Genomic DNA, 15,954 nt, shown 5'->3' with positions numbered 1-15,954 from the left:
ATTTTTCCTCGGTCACGTGACCGGCTTAGCCAATCGGAGAATTTTGTGGGCCCTATACGTGGCATAAGGTATGAATCCTTTCCACGTCCGCCATTTTGACATACGGTACTTTTCGAGAGTGTTGGTTTTATGTTTTATCGTTTCCCGTGAATATAATCTTTTTTACTGAAAACGTAAGTAACGCAAGTGGCTTATACCAAGCAACGTGACATTACGGGCGAGTCTCAATAATTAGACGACGTTTCTATATAATGGAACTTTGAGCGGGGAACCTTTCGACGATTTGCGCTGGGGAGTAGGTCGAAGGTGACAGACAACCGGGTGTACGCAGTGGCTTCGCAAACCGCACAATATCTTCCGCCTTTGTCGCAATACCACGGTATTGGCGTTTTAGGTAGCCTGTTGACGATTTTAAAAAAGTGAATAAGATCACCAGTGTGAAACGCTCTAAGAGTGATCCTTAACACGGTATGCTACTCCGATAATCATAGCGATGTATTAAAATGAGAATCAATAAGCGGGCAGCGTGAGCATCTCGTGCGTGCTTCTACACACAATATTTTTTTTCTTTTTCTTTATTTCAGTTCAATTTAATTAAAGTCTATAATTTAACGTTGTTCGAAATATTCGTTGATTACTGTTAAGCGTGTTAGCCTGTAAATGTGCAGGTTAGCTTTTCGGCCTTTGTGTCAGCGTATTGGAGCACTTTACGCATGTTTCTACTCTTATCACCGCCGTCTACGTACATAATTTTTCATATTATTTTTCAGCCACGAAACGTCTCTTTTGTGTACTCGCGTACACGCGTTTCGAATTTTTTCATTATTTCGATCGATTTCGTTTTGTGAAAGTTATTTATTTCGAAACAATTTTGAGCCCGATATATATTATTGCACGTTGATCGTATGTACATTGTGTTCTTGCATATGTCGGGCATATATCTTTCCCCACTAATTTTAAAAATCAATTTTGTGATAATTATGTTTTGATAATGTCCTACTTTTGTTATTACGTATTATTGCAAATGATGCTCTTACCCATGTTAATCATTTTTTGATTAAGAATTCACATGTTTATGCACATCTTTGAATAAGATGTAGATATATTTTGTATATACATATGTAAATATTGTTTAGTGTTATGAAAGAATGAAGAATAAAGAATTCATTGTGATATAATTAAATTAGATTGTTTATGTGATTTGCTTTATGTAATATATACAAATAAAACTTCAGTTCATTTAATCTAGTTTTTTCTCTAGTTTCTCGATCTATGACTTTTTAAAATTTTATTTTATGTATATGATAAAATAAGACATTAATCTAATGTTTTATTATTCTAGGTATTTACATAATCAGCATTAATCATGGGGAATATGTTTGCAACATTATTTAAAGGCCTTTTTGGCAAAAAAGAAATGAGGATTTTAATGGTAGGCCTTGATGCAGCGGGTAAAACCACAATATTATACAAATTAAAGTTAGGGGAAATTGTTACTACAATTCCCACTATAGGTAAATATAGTTTTGTTTTTACTTTTCTTCTATTTAAATATCGTTGATATATATATATATATTTTTTATTTTATAATTTATACTATATATATATATATTTATTTATTATTACATATATTATATATATATAAATGTCAATACATACAGGAAATGATATTATGTATCAAGTGATATAGTTTACTAAATAAATATCGTAAATTTTAGGTTTCAATGTAGAAACAGTTGAATACAAGAATATAAGTTTTACTGTATGGGACGTTGGTGGTCAGGACAAAATCAGACCTCTCTGGCGACATTACTTTCAAAATACACAAGTATGCAATTTATTAATTAAATTCTCATCTTGAAAACGATTAAATTGTATCTCTATGTGTAAAAAATTACTATCTATACAGACATAATAGTTTATTTTACATTTTACTTAAAATATGCCTACCTCTAATAAAATTATTTTCATAGATTAAATTTATTTTCAGGGATTAATATTCGTCGTTGATAGTAATGATAGGGAACGTATCGGTGAAGCGCGTGAAGAATTGATGAGAATGTTGGCAGAAGATGAACTTAGAGATGCGGTACTTCTTATATTTGCTAACAAACAAGTGAGTATAGTTCCTGAGTTACTAGTATGCTCTGAGTTGTATCTCTTTCATTGTGTTATATGAGAGCATAGAATATTTTGATAGCATATAACATTTGTTTTGTAAACATTACATATTATTCATGTCAAATGCATAGACTTTATCAATGGAATTAAAAAAGAATAAATTAAACGAATAAGTTATGTATTTCAGGTTGTACTTATGAACTAATTAATATTTTAGGATCTCCCAAATGCAATGAATGCAGCAGAGATTACCGACAAGTTGGGACTCCACTCTCTCCGTAATCGCAATTGGTACATTCAAGCAACGTGTGCCACAAGTGGAGACGGACTTTACGAGGGCCTCGATTGGCTCTCTAATCAGCTCAAAAATGCCAATCGCTAATTGGAACATTATTCTGTCAACATTCAGTTGCTATATTAACATCATAAAATCAGCTGCACACCTATCCCCCCCATGAAAGAATAATAATATAAACAGAGGTAACACTATGTGCAAACCGCGAGATCTTTTTGATCTCGAAGTGGAGGGTGGAGATTGTCGAAAGTTGTCATTGTGCCAGGAAGTTTTTTGGGGGGAGGGGAGTGGGGAAATCGGCCGGAAGCACACATTCTAACGGCCACACAAGACTATTGCCTTGTGCAACTTATTATTATAATTATTATTATATTAGCATTATAGTTACACTTTTTACACAGAGATACCACGAGAAAAGTGGAAAACTTGGAAGTAATTGTATTAAAGTACCTAACTCTGAAACATACAATACACTTTGATTAATTAATAATTTGAATATCTTTGGAAAAAAACTTAAGAACAAAAAAGTGAAGTACCCACGGTGTTGTCAGTTTGAATGCGTTGGACATACTGATTATCATAATGTAGCTGCATATTGTACATTACATTATATAAATACGATGATAAAAATGTGATCAATAGATGAGAGAATGTTGCTCTGTCCACTACATTACAAATGTCACATCGGCCCATCAGTTGACATGAAAAAAATGCAGTGAGTGGTAACTGACGGTGCAATGACTTACTGTTTCTAGTTACAAAAGTTTGTTTCTATTTTTTTAAGTTTTCAGTGGTATACGTCGACAAAAGAAAAGTAAAAAAACAATACAAAACTATGCAAAATGGTTGTCTTACTGCTTGTGACTATCAGCAGGTGTTGTAATTGCACCCTCCTTCACCTGCTCAAGATTAAAACTAACAGTCAGTCAACCATGTATATCTCAGTGTAAAAGAGATATCATTTATTTATTGCACCTTGATAAGGTAAATTAGAATATTGTCAACATTCCGAAATTATGCATCGATCGTGGCGGGAAATGCAGATAAAAAAAATTCGAATGGGAAAAAATATAAGATGAAAAAATGTGGAGTAAAGTGAAAAAAAAGGTTAAAAAAATGATTAGGAAAGAACCTCTCGCAGCAAAGAGAGATAGGCCTCGCAATTTCTAAGCCAGCAATCCAAACTGGCATGGCAGTCTGCCAGATGAAGCCATTTTCGCAAAGCCCTTCAATCTCCTAATGTTTTCCTGTCCTTAAAAATATATTGTTTTTACAAAATAATCTTCCCCTAATTGATCAAATCGCCTTTCCGTCATATGCGAAGATTCGTATAATTATATATGAATGTTTAAACGATTTGTGAAATATACTGTAATTGTGCTTTATGTAGTCTATATGTTATTTGCCGTTAAAATAGTTTGTTTTTGTTCTGGCTGGTTTATCGAATAGAATTGATAGAAAGTCCTCCTTTTCGGGGTGCATGCATATTGTGCAAGGAATGACAAGGATAAAGGAATTTCCGCACATATGTGGACGCTGATGACATAGAAACTATTATTATTATTTACATTGGACGAAAACAAACACATCTCTATCCTCGTCGCTTCATGCTCAGCCTTGCATGCATCCCCTTTATTCAGACGATGGTACTTCAGTTAGACAAGCACGATTACTTTTCCCTTTTAATTACTAAAGACTGCACACCGCCTATACCGCATGTTTCATTTAGCAACTTAAGTTCTCTTCCCTCTTCTTTTCTTTTTCTTGATCGACTAATTATACATTAATTGTGGAGAAATTGCAAGTTTTCTAGACTTCTATTTTAATTTTTTCAAAAAAGAAAAAAATTATAATATTTTCTTAGTACATAGTAGTATACTTACGTATGGCAAATTTTTTCGACCTCTAATAACGTGTGTATATTTAACGACTAAAGATAAAAGGGATTTTAATGAGGATAGGTCCATGGCTGATAACGAGTATCAGCTCCAACTCTGTCAGAACAAAAATAAAGGACGTAATATTTAAAATGTATCATACCGATTTTTTACCGATACAGACGATCGACATTATGCAATAAGATATGCTTTCATCATAAATCATTGTTTTTTTAGTTCGTTCATTCATCTTCATTAATACAGAAATATTGTAATTGAAAAAAAAAAACACAAACAACCGTAGAAGAAATTATATACTAGAACCGCTGCGTATTTTGTGTTTAATTCATTAATTATAAATGTATGCATAGAACTCTATAGCACTGTAAACAGATGAATGTTTCTTTGTTTTTTTACTTATTTTAGCGTGTATTAATTTGCTTGACATATTCTATCACGATACGTTATTTTAGTTACCGATCAGATTAATTAGAAACCAATATTTAAAAAACTTACGTATTATATATATAAATATATATGTGTGTTATCATCGTAACAACGATAAATGGGTTAAATACTTATAAGTTGCATTCATGACATGGCTCCTATATGCATGACCTCAGTGTCGTGACATTCTCGCGCGCGTAATCTTCGTTGTATGAGTAAGTACTCAATACGGTGCATTGTCATTTTTAGCTTCAAATGTACATTATGTGCACGAGTGTGAGTGAATCCGGTTTCATTAAGTCTTTGTTTGGTAAATAAACGAAAATAAAACCATTTCAACCTTGAAGGAAAATTCAATTTTCATGAATCATTTTGAAGTTCGAAATTCATTTATTTTTACTTATATCTCAAATTTCTTAGTCGAAACTCATATGATGATAAAGCATCTCACTTACAATTACAACATTTATACGAATTTATTGAATCAGTTTTTCGCTTTCCATTGATACGTTTTAAGAACAGATAATGTATGTAAGTGATATCGATATACTCAAGGAATGATCTTTAGATAGATGACATATTCAGAATAAACGGGAAATACGTGTAATCGAATGTATATCCATATTGGTTAGAATTCACGATCTGCAATGGCAATCGAATATTTTTATGAAACGTTTATATCAGCGATACGAGGTGAAAGTTAGTGGAAAGTAGATCTTCTGCAGAAAAGTTTATTCAAATTTCATATAAAGATGCTGAAAGAAAACAAAACTTAAAAATCCTACATAGATTATTATTAAACGATAAAAGTATAATATAATACTATTCTTTAACTTCGTTTTAAAAGTAAATGGTGATTAATTAACATACAGGATGTCTCTACCTTTTCCGCAAAACGATACCAGCATATCCTACGAGTAAAAATAAAAGAAAATTGTCAGATAAAAATTACAGTTATAAAAAGAAAATTACACCATAAAATTCATCATCAACATCATGATCAACCAATACCACACTTAAATCGATATGTGGCAACAATCATTTCAGTATGCCTTTTGGTTTTTATTTGATTAGAAGCTACGATTAGGAAAAAAAGATGGCGTTATCGATCAAATTGGGGTCACTGATCTTAGTATCTATTATGTATGTAACTTCCTATCTTTTACGTTTATGATAACCGTGCACTACGCTTGGAATGTAGACGTAGATATGGTTTGTGAAACAGCGTGAAGCCGGTGTTCCTTTATATTTTTAGAATTATTAACAACCTGCAGAGTAACGATCACGAGTATTGAATGTCAGACGAAGCTGTTTGTGATACATACGTCTCGCAGACGGCGCCAGGCTTCTCGTCGGCAATAACCAAGCGTTCGTAACTCGTCATCGCGGCCTTTCGGATCGCGCGCGCGCGCACTCACTTCTTCACGTATATCAACAATCACTACATATATCGTTGATCGCCGAATAACAAATAGCAAGTGAAAAGTTCGTCGATTACGGACAGCAAGGTAAGCGAAAATCCTTCGGTAAATGGTAATTGTTCGCTATGTACGTACGTTCAACACTATCGTTACAACTTCGAGGTTATCACGTGTACGTACGCGTAATGTATCAGAAATGTAGGACAGGATATGAATCTTTTTAATCAATTTCTCTTTCTTCAGCAAATTTTTCTTTACGAGCAGAAATTGAGATTCCATCGGGTATATGCAAATTTTAAATAACTAAACGTTTTTTCCACGTTACTCATAGGTTTGTGTAGAGCATGATAAAACATCGTGCCATAGGTGTTAATAGAAACGTGGACTACGGCGCGCGTCGCTTGACACTTTGTGGTATTACCGCGAAACAATTCTCACTTATTTTAACATGAAATTTAAAGAGAGTATAGCACGAAACGTCTCAGTATATACAGACTACGGGGAAAGAATATGATAAACCACATTTACAATTTTTTTCATAGGGAAATCCCATATTATCAAAATTGTCAATATGCATATTTGGTTTTGGAGCTGAACTGTTTCTTCATTCCTTCTAGTATTAACTACTTTTGAAATATCTTTGATCCTCAGAGGTTGTTTCGATTTTCAATTATGTAAAAATTCTCCTATCTCATTATAAAGCAACATTAAGGTCAGAAAACTAACAGAAATATACTTATCATGTTTTTCTCCTATAATTTTCAAATGTTGCGGTGTTGGATTGCTCGTGTGTATTGAGTCTAAGGGGAAACGATGAAAATCAGATTTACTAGCATCGAATGTAAAAGTCTATCGGCGCATGCGATCGTTGTTGTTGATGGCGTCTTATATTTAGATCGTGTTGAAATTTAGTCGACCTCTGAGCATAAAAACTTCGAGCGTAATGCATTTCATTGTCAAGATATGCTTGGCAAGACTTTTTCCTTGTGGCGCGCGGTTGAGACGCATTCGCGATCAACGCGCCATCTTCTCCTCGCTTTCATGACGTTGCCAAAAATGTGGCTCCTGAAAATTCACGGACCCTTTATCCACCGTACGATAAACTGTTTGAGTTTACACGGCCGTCTGTGTTTTTCCTTCGATGAGGCACCAGGTTATCAATTTCCTCGGACATTGGCAAAATATTATTCCAAGTCGTGGCTAGATTGTTGTTGCGCCGCCAGGCGAGATTCCAAAGGGGATGGTTTTTCGAGTTTTGTACTTGGTGGGAGTTTGTCAAATGAACCTTCCATCGAATAATTTTGTAGAATAAAATCTTTATGATAAATAATACAATACTTCGGTAAAAAAATATTTTTATTGGAATTGATTAATTGAATATATGATCTTAAGTAGTTTAAAGAGTATTTTATTACAGATATTGGTGCCAAACGTAAAGTAATAATTGTCCATTGCATACTTCATACTTCTGAATATTTTCTCAAATTTTATTATAATGATACCAAAATTTCATACAGAATGTTTACTTTCTACTAGGACCCGTCCCGTTTAAGAAAAAATACAATGATATCTAATGCACCATAGACTTTCACGGCGAGATCGTAATGGAGATTGCGATTACGTATGGTTGTCAAATCGCAGACAAGATTTTAGAAATTTTACTTTGCCATTATCAGCCATGGTATGTAGGAATGTACAGTAATGAACAAAAATATCGACTAACTTATCTTGTAAAATTCTGTTTCAATTTGTAAAAAAAGAAACATGCTACAGATGTTCTTACTAAATATTGTAGTTTACTACTCAATCAATCAATAATTAACTGTTCAAATACTTTGTTAACTTTTGTTCGTGTATGCTCGTAAGTATTTTGTAACTTCTATATGTATTCATTTTCAGATTCGGTTCAGACTTGACCAATATAATCACGAGAGTCATACTCATGTCACGTTAGTCCTAAACAAATTTCACGATATTTTGTATAGTACATTATATATGTATAAAAAGATTCTATAACTGTTGGAATACTTTCCTGAGCCACTGTACGTGTGCAGGCATAATGCCGCGAGAATGGCGCCAACATTCCCATCTGTCGACGTGTATGCACCGTAAAATGTTGGATCGCGTCGCGTTCGCGCGCCGATAATGACCGCGCGTGTGGGTGGCGTGCTACATAAAGACTATAAGAGTCGTATCGGTGGTGGAGAACGCGAGATCGGTGTATAATGTAGGTAAATTCTAACGGCGTGTAGGAATGCCGCATAATTCAGCTATTAATTGACCCCTGATTGCCACTCATGCAAATCCGATTAATGAGGTGATCGTCAGAGAAATAAATATTTCTCTGCTGCATGTTGCCTTTGACATTTTCACGGCGTTGATCGTTCGATAAAAATCGGCCTTTCCGTCGTACTTTGGTCGATCGTTAATTGTCGCCATTGAAATAGTAAACTATTTATAATCGCGCGGTTTACGAGCGAAGTATTTTCATGGACGCAAAAAGCGGAAATAGGTTTACGAGTTCGGTATCAATTTCGCGCGCGTCACGATCGAACTTAGACGTAGTGATTTATCAACATGTGCTTGCCACACGTACCACGCTTAAATTCATTTTACAGTCCCGTAATTCACGTCGCTCACCCAAATTTACTGATATGGGCTATCTATTCGGACGTGCTGAATTTGGATGAGGGAATAAATTCTGCTGTTGTGTTGTGATCGTCTCTAGAAAGTGCGTTTGTATTATTGGATGACAATTATTGAAATTGCTTCTTTAAAATTAACTCCATTTGCATCATAATGGAATTATTCTAAATATTTTTGTTCATTACAATCAAGCAATGATCAATTTCATGTTGGTATGACCTAACCCCATTTTTTTACGCTATCTAACAACCTATAGCTTTTAAAATATATATATATATAGTTAGAGGAATTTACTATCATATTTGTATTACACATATATAAGCATTCTTATTCCAGTTTATAGTTAATAACTCATCGATCAAGTATGTTTTCTCGAAACATCCCGCATTTCATTGAGGAATCTGAAAGAGTATCGGTAGTCCCTAGTCCCGTAACAAGAATCTGAAAGGCAGATGAAATATTGGATAAAGTTCTTGGGGAGGAAGGTTCGCGAAATCCTTGTCGACGGTCCCTGAAATATTGCCAGTCAATTTCGATTGTATACCTTACGACGAACTCGGCGGTCTTCCAACATTCCTCTAGTACGTGTTGGTAGAGTTACGAACCATCGATCTCGCACGTGCACCCTGCTCTCTCACAAAGAGCCCCTACTGGATCCTTCGAGGGATAACTTTCGTTCACAAAAACTTCCGACTTTTCGTAGCGTCGACGGGCTTAATGTTCACGCAATGTGAATAACGTTTCGATGCGCTTATAGGTATAAGTCACTCGATGCGTACGCGGGAACATTTACATAAACACGTGCACAAGCAAGAGGTGAAACGTATCCGGGCTCAAAAACAGCGAGGAAGGATTGGCGCGGTAACGACCGGGCTTGTGTGGGACGAATAATACCTCGTGTGCGTACAGTCAACTGCAATAACGACGATTTTAGACGACGTTTCGCGAACTCGTAACTTACGCCCGTTTTGTTGTTGGTCAGTTCCTTTCAAAACGGGTCACGATACGCATGTTCTATTTATAAGTTCACGTGGAAATTCGGTGATGCAATTGCATCTGGAATAAATTCGCAATCGTCAATTTTATTTCGCTACTTATTAGATTAATCGCTAAAGGATTGCTCTTTTAGAGAGTTTATTTACATTCTCTTATTTGTACGTGTTAGAGTACGTAATTATATCATGGAGAAGTGAGAGGTTATACTATATAAAAAAATAAGTCGAAGATGTAGAGTAGTACTATTTTATAGAAAGCTTCGTTTTTGAGTAAATCGGTATCAAAAGATCATTGCATACGCGTAGGCTTGTACGTGGCGCCACCTAGATAGACCTAGCAAACTTTGTTATAAACTTGCATTATTTTTTGTATTTATTATTTATTAATTAACAAAGAATGAACAACCAAAAAAAAAATATTTTTTATCAAAGAATCCGCTCTTTATATTTAAAAACTTTCTAAAGCAATTCTCCATTTATTACAATATAATTGTAGATATTAGATAAAAATATTGACAGGTTTACATTCTTAGAATTAACTATAACTGTACTTTGTTATCAGTGATACCAACCACCCCCATTAATTTTCTTCATAGTTTACTTTCCGCGGAAACCATCGATCGTTCAGTGATTTTAGGTTAAGTCTCCCTGTAGAATTCGTTTGAACATCGTTCGATCGTTTATGTCCGAAGGATATATCGATCTAATTCTGAGAAGGTCTGCGACGGAACTAGGAGTTCAAAGTGTTCTAGCGTTACTGTACGACAGACCGCGTGCGAAAATCACACGAAGCATACGCGAATACGCGAATGCATATGCGCGGCCAGAGCCGTGAACTAATAGATCCACGCGAACGTATATTTGCGGATGCAGAAGGGCGAATATTTCTGCCTTGTATACGTAGAGCTGGAGATCGCAGGGTGTGTACATAGACCGATTATGCATATATATTAAAAACGCTTTATTTACATACGTGTATTTCATGTTTATGTACTGGAGGCATAGTGGAGAAGTCGTTGACAGTGTCTGACGTCAGGAGAGCAAGAAAGTTTTTAATTTAATGTTTTCTTATATACTTTTTTCGCATGACTGAAGTTCTCTTTCATAATGCCTGATTATAATAATATTTCGAAAGATAGTTGGATGCTCGTTTATTAGAAACTAGCTTACTACTTTTTAATCTCAATTAAAGTGTTAACGTTATTCCTACGACCATTAGATAATACATTGAATTAGCTGGTCCCATAATGTTCATGCGGTTCTTTTACTATAAGAATAATAGAATATGTTCGAGAATAAATTACTGTTCTACTCCTTTTTTATAACTTTTATGTTATTTATTTATGTAATCGTCATTGATTTCTAAGTTCTTCTCACCACGCGACATTAATTTTTATGTTTCATCCCGAAAAATTACACTCTCTTATAGGCTATACATAAATAGATGTGTAGACTAGGAATTCTGATTCCATACTCTACTCTCTACACTCTCTACTCTAATCATGTTATGAGCAATTACAAGTTTTCAATCGTGATGTGAAAACATATAGAGGTATGATTAATTAATTGTTCGAGTGGAACGTTGGTGAAAGCTGGTCAATTATGACTTATGACTGCCTGACGTTTGTGATGGGCTGTGAGCTTTCTTTTCCTTTCGCTGCCATATTTGTTTCATACTTGCGTTACTAACAATGTGATGGCTATGACTATAGAGAAATGCGATTTTATCATGAAAAAATAAACATATAAATCATAATACAATGACAAATATATTTTAAGAAACCACGTATTGTATATGAATATGTGTATATGAATTAGTAAAAGAGTGTCTTAAGGTTAGTTAATGTCTCCACAGCCGAGACCGCGTTCTAATTTGCCCTGGTTACTCTCGATTTCTATCGTTTTATCGGATTAGTTTGATAAATTCTAGACACGAAGTGACAGCTCGGCTGAAAAAACGCGAGCCTAGCATGAGACGCAATAAACTAAACAGGTAGTTGTAGATCGCAATAGAAATTGCTAGTAGAATTAGCTGCCTCGAGTATGATTAATGGTAATATCAATGATATACATTTATGACCATATAATAATAGACCCCAAGGTTAAATTAGAAAGAAAGAGGTTCGTATCATTGAAACATTTTAGGATTATTGTATTATGTAAAAAATATTGTTAATTGTAATATATCAATTTTATTGTATACAACAAAAAAATATATAGTTGAATAGAGCAATAATTATAGTTTGTTCGAAATGAGATAGTTGCTCTTGATCACCCCCCCCCCCCCGCCTATGTGCCATACATGCTCATTTCTCAAACGCACACTATGCGCGTACATACTTATAAATATCTTCGAAATTTCTTTTTTCTTCCCTTCTCGAGTGATCTATTACAACGATAGATTTCTCTGCCGAGTTTAGACACTAATCCTGCAAAAAGTTAAAGAAAACTAACGGAATAAAGGAAACTCACAATTCGTGAAGGCAGGCCTGTCCGGAAACTAGTTTATCAAAAACGAAATTTTAACGAACGGCCACTTTATCTTACTTCCGTCGATGATTTATGCGTAACGCGATCTCCCCGCAAGAAAGTTGTAGGAGGGGAGACGATGGATGCAAAGAAAAGGAAAAGAGTCGCGGCTGTCATAAATATCGCGTCTCCTTTTTCATCCCGTCGCGTTGAGCTCCTCTTAAAAACGAGCCTTAACACTATATCTCTAAATCGAACGACGCCGAGACACCCGTGACAAGTGGACATGCCACGACGCGGTGCAGGGCTCGGTTTCGCGCCGGCCGTTCACGACTCCACGTAAAATTAAGATCGATTTCACGTCTAACGAGCGTCGCCCTGTGGCATGGGTGTTGCGGGACAAATAAGAAGGGCGGGGAAACGGAAAGATGAGATTGAGCCGGTTGGTCGTTCAACCGAGCCAGTTACAACGGACGGCGCCCATGATCCGGTTAGTTTGGTGAGGAACGTGAGAGTAAGTCGCCCCTGGAACAAGAGGAAGTAAGACAAATAAATATTCACTAGCAAATGAGAAAGAGAGAAGGACGAACAAACAACAAATGAAAAAAACACTAGGAGGATACGGTGAGATTGGTGAGCGAAACAAGGAAGGAAGACAAGAGTTGGTTGGAAGAGAGAGAAAGAAAAAAAAGCACAGTGATAATAGTAGGGAGCTATAGCGTGAGAGAGACGGGGAATGTGTGTTTGAAAGAATCAAATGAAGCGGGAGAGTGGAAAACGTAGGAAGAGGAATGAAGGTGGCAAGATTAGTTGGGAAACGAGTAGGAAAAAGAGGGAAGATACTAGTACGTCGAATACGTAGGATGGATAATACTTCCTTGGCGCGTGTATTTACTCGTCTGGCGGCGCCGGCGCCTGCATGCATGTTCTTTTTCTCTATCCCACGGTGAGTATTTCGCTTTTTGTTCCTCTCTCTCTCTCTTTCTCTCTCTCTTTCTCTCTCTCTTTCTCTCTCTCTCTCCCCCCCTCTCTCTCTCTTAGTAAGTGCAGCGTATTTATAGTGTATTATTATTGTAGTATGTTTACGCGACATGACACAGATTCCGCAGCGACGCCCCCTGGGAAGCCTATATGGTAATGCCCGGTCCAGTGTGCGCCAAAATCTTTGAGCCGCGTCTAAGAACGAGGTTATGGTTGATGTTATGACGCACGACTTTACGTAGCTCCGAGATCGTTTATTCTTGGTTTGAGAACGATAAACGAACATTATTAGCCATCGATTTTCGAACGAAAGGTTATCATTGCGACACACGGAGACGCCAGTTACGCATATTCGAGTCCTTTAATTAAGTCGTACGGAAGGGGACAAGGACAACGAACGTCGGCGCACGCGCTGCTTTCCCATCGATGTTTATGGTAATGTTGTTTGACGGTATTACTATGATCGCAATACAATTACGGTGGACTAAATTGCGTCGTTGTTTACGTTTTCACCGTTATTACTTGATACCTGCGTGATCAAACGAGATACGAAAAAATCGTTAACCGAAAGTATGTAGGGTTACGCGAGAAGTGTACATAACCTCGTAAACGTGTAAAAATTGTTCGGTGCCTGGTCGTATGTTTTGGTTAGGTTGTCGGTATACATGGTGACGAAATCCATGACTCGTGTAGTTATTTAACGCGACGGCGACAGAACCTAGTGTTTACTATCAACCAGAAGGAAGATGAGAAAAAGAAAGAAGGAACAGGGACAACGAGACACGACGCCAGGTCTGTGTTCATTTAAATTTTTCCTCTTGGGCGTCGTAATTAATTGACCTCATTGCTGACAGCGCTCAACTGTTTTTATTCTGATCGCTTATCAGTAATTAATTTGTCTGGACGTCGTAAATAAAACAACACTATCGCCGAGAGGACTTTTCTCCTATTCAAGTTCTATACTTTACATATGTATTGAACCTTTTCTTATTTTGCTTTATATGATTTGTAAACCTCGTTTCCACTAAAGCAACATCAAGGAACTTCTTGTCGCCTTTAGTTGCTATATATTTCAAAATATTTTCAACAAATAGCAACTTACAGAATTATTTTATTATTTAAAAAATTGCTCGACGTTACTTTAGTGGAGATGAGACTTTTGAATGCAGACTTTCTGGATTGATTTATTGTTTATCCATATCGATTAACCATAATGTTCGATCGATTCGTTCGAAGAGATTTTGCATCGAGATGACTTCTCTCCGTTGTATTTTTACGCGTAGATTATTTTTTTGGTAGGGAATTTTCGGAATATGCAACACGCAGATTTATCATTGCAAGTCCTTGGAAGAGATCGAAGTTTGCCTTACGGTTATTACGACCGCGATATATCCCCGAAATACATATAAGTGATCGTGGCGCCGCCCTCGTTCCGTTGTGACTAAAGAATCGCGAGGCTGTGAATAGATCGGTCATGAACAATAATAAATCATTTTGGTCTCGAAATCGGTCGATCCTGATGAGCTGCAGGAATACATAATAAGCGACAGCTGATCCACTTGTTTGTTGTCCTATCGTCGCGTCGCGTCGCCCTGGGTTCATGACAGCGTATAAAATGAGATCGACAGGGTTAATGGTCGATTGGTTTTACGCGGGGAACGTATTTAATCGGATTTAAGCGTGTTCCAATCTTCTCATCGTGTCGTTGTTCCGTTGTCGGATAACGTTCATCGTGTCGTCCGACAAATCAACAGGTTGGATACTTAAATAGTAAAAGAAACGAAGAAAATTAATTTTTACATGATAAAACATTTCTTTTAATTAACACAAACTACACAACTACAGAAAAGTAAATTGCCAATATTATTCAGTAGACTGCAAATATTTATGGGAAACATGAATGTACAAAAATATATAGAATGCATATACATAATTTGCAAGAATATATTATATTAGATGCTGAAACAAATCATCAATTACTTATTTTTAATAATAATTAATTACTTTTGATAAACATCTACGGTTTATCAATCAGTAGTTAGTTATTCATAAAATCACAGAAAAATATTTTCTATTGAACCATAGTAGACATACATTGTGATCTACTGCATAATGCATCAACTATCGTTTAAGAAACTTCCTATAGAATTAGACTTTAAGGAAAGCATTATATCTATTCAAAAGTATGCTCGTATCTTTTAAGTGATCATTATGGACATCTATCATATACAACGAACCATTGTCAAACCGTCATTTATCCTAACCTCACCTATTAATCCACGAAGGCAATTTAACGTCTATTATTTGGTAATTACGTCACGCTAAAGCAAACAATCGGTGCTGTCGTTTCCTGTTTGTTTAAATTCACTGGTAGAGGGCCCTTTGTCTGTCTGGGGCTGGGTTCGATTTCAGAAATTTGCGTAACTGGCTTGGATCCAAGGCGCACCGACGACTTATTGCAGTGGAGCGGATGCAGCCGCTCTCGGTCAAAACAGAAACACGCAGAGCGACTGCGCCTGATCGCGGTCCCTTTGCGTCTGTATTTTCGAGAAGTGCGCGCAAATTCCGTCGATAAATCATTCAGACGGCGCTGTGAGAGGAATGTCAATCGCGGTGCGGTTACCTACACGTGTTTGTGTTCTTTTCAAAACATTACTATTTAATATATTTCTGTATACGAAGAACGATATATGTACGTCTGC

The 15,954-nt window shown here is 36.1% G+C and overlaps 2 protein-coding genes across 6 annotated transcripts in view; both read left to right on the top strand.

Annotated features, from left to right (window-relative positions):
* Positions 1-57: 57 nt before the first annotated feature.
* On the top strand, positions 58-4,450 carry LOC122569438 (ADP-ribosylation factor 1). 2 transcript variants are annotated; one of them, XM_043730512.1, is made up of 5 exons: positions 58-173; positions 1,343-1,514; positions 1,719-1,828; positions 1,991-2,116; positions 2,339-4,450. In XM_043730512.1, exons 2-5 carry the CDS (start codon positions 1,367-1,369, stop codon positions 2,501-2,503), a joined length of 549 nt encoding a protein of 182 aa, XP_043586447.1. In that variant the 5' UTR covers positions 58-173; positions 1,343-1,366; the 3' UTR covers positions 2,504-4,450. The 2 variants fall into 2 exon arrangements, with proteins under 2 accessions (XP_043586447.1, XP_043586446.1); XM_043730511.1 differs by having other exon boundaries at positions 67-468.
* Positions 4,451-5,686: 1,236 nt separating this feature from the next.
* The window catches only part of LOC122569423 (dorsal-ventral patterning protein Sog), a 100,514-nt gene continuing 90,246 nt past the window's right edge, over positions 5,687-15,954 (top strand). Inside the window, exon 1 of one of the 4 annotated variants that reach the window (XM_043730449.1) lies at positions 5,687-6,248. The gene's annotated coding sequence lies outside the window, so the exon portion shown is untranslated. Of the gene's footprint in view, positions 6,249-12,926; positions 13,218-13,548; positions 13,688-13,889; positions 14,045-15,954 lie in introns of those variants that run through there. The other 3 variants (XM_043730452.1, XM_043730451.1, XM_043730450.1) reach the window with 3 other exon arrangements.

This window comes from Bombus pyrosoma, linkage group LG7 (genome assembly GCF_014825855.1).
Source record: "Bombus pyrosoma isolate SC7728 linkage group LG7, ASM1482585v1, whole genome shotgun sequence".
In the NCBI taxonomy this organism is placed as follows: Eukaryota; Metazoa; Arthropoda; class Insecta; order Hymenoptera; family Apidae; genus Bombus; species Bombus pyrosoma.
The sequence above is the reverse complement of the archived record's forward strand: the minus strand, read 5'-3'. Positions and strand labels throughout refer to the sequence as shown.

What these genes read in the sequence shown, in the direction of transcription:
- LOC122569438 (XM_043730512.1), top strand. Translation starts at nt 1,367, where the DNA reads ATGGGGAATATGTTTGCAACATTATTTAAAGGCCTTTTTGGCAAAAAA. An exon ending in ATTACTTTCAAAATACACAA is followed by an intron (nt 1,829 to 1,990) that starts GTATGCAATTTA and finishes ATTTATTTTCAG; the next exon opens with GGATTAATATTCGTCGTTGA. An exon ending in TTATATTTGCTAACAAACAA is followed by an intron (nt 2,117 to 2,338) that starts GTGAGTATAGTT and finishes TTAATATTTTAG; the next exon opens with GATCTCCCAAATGCAATGAA.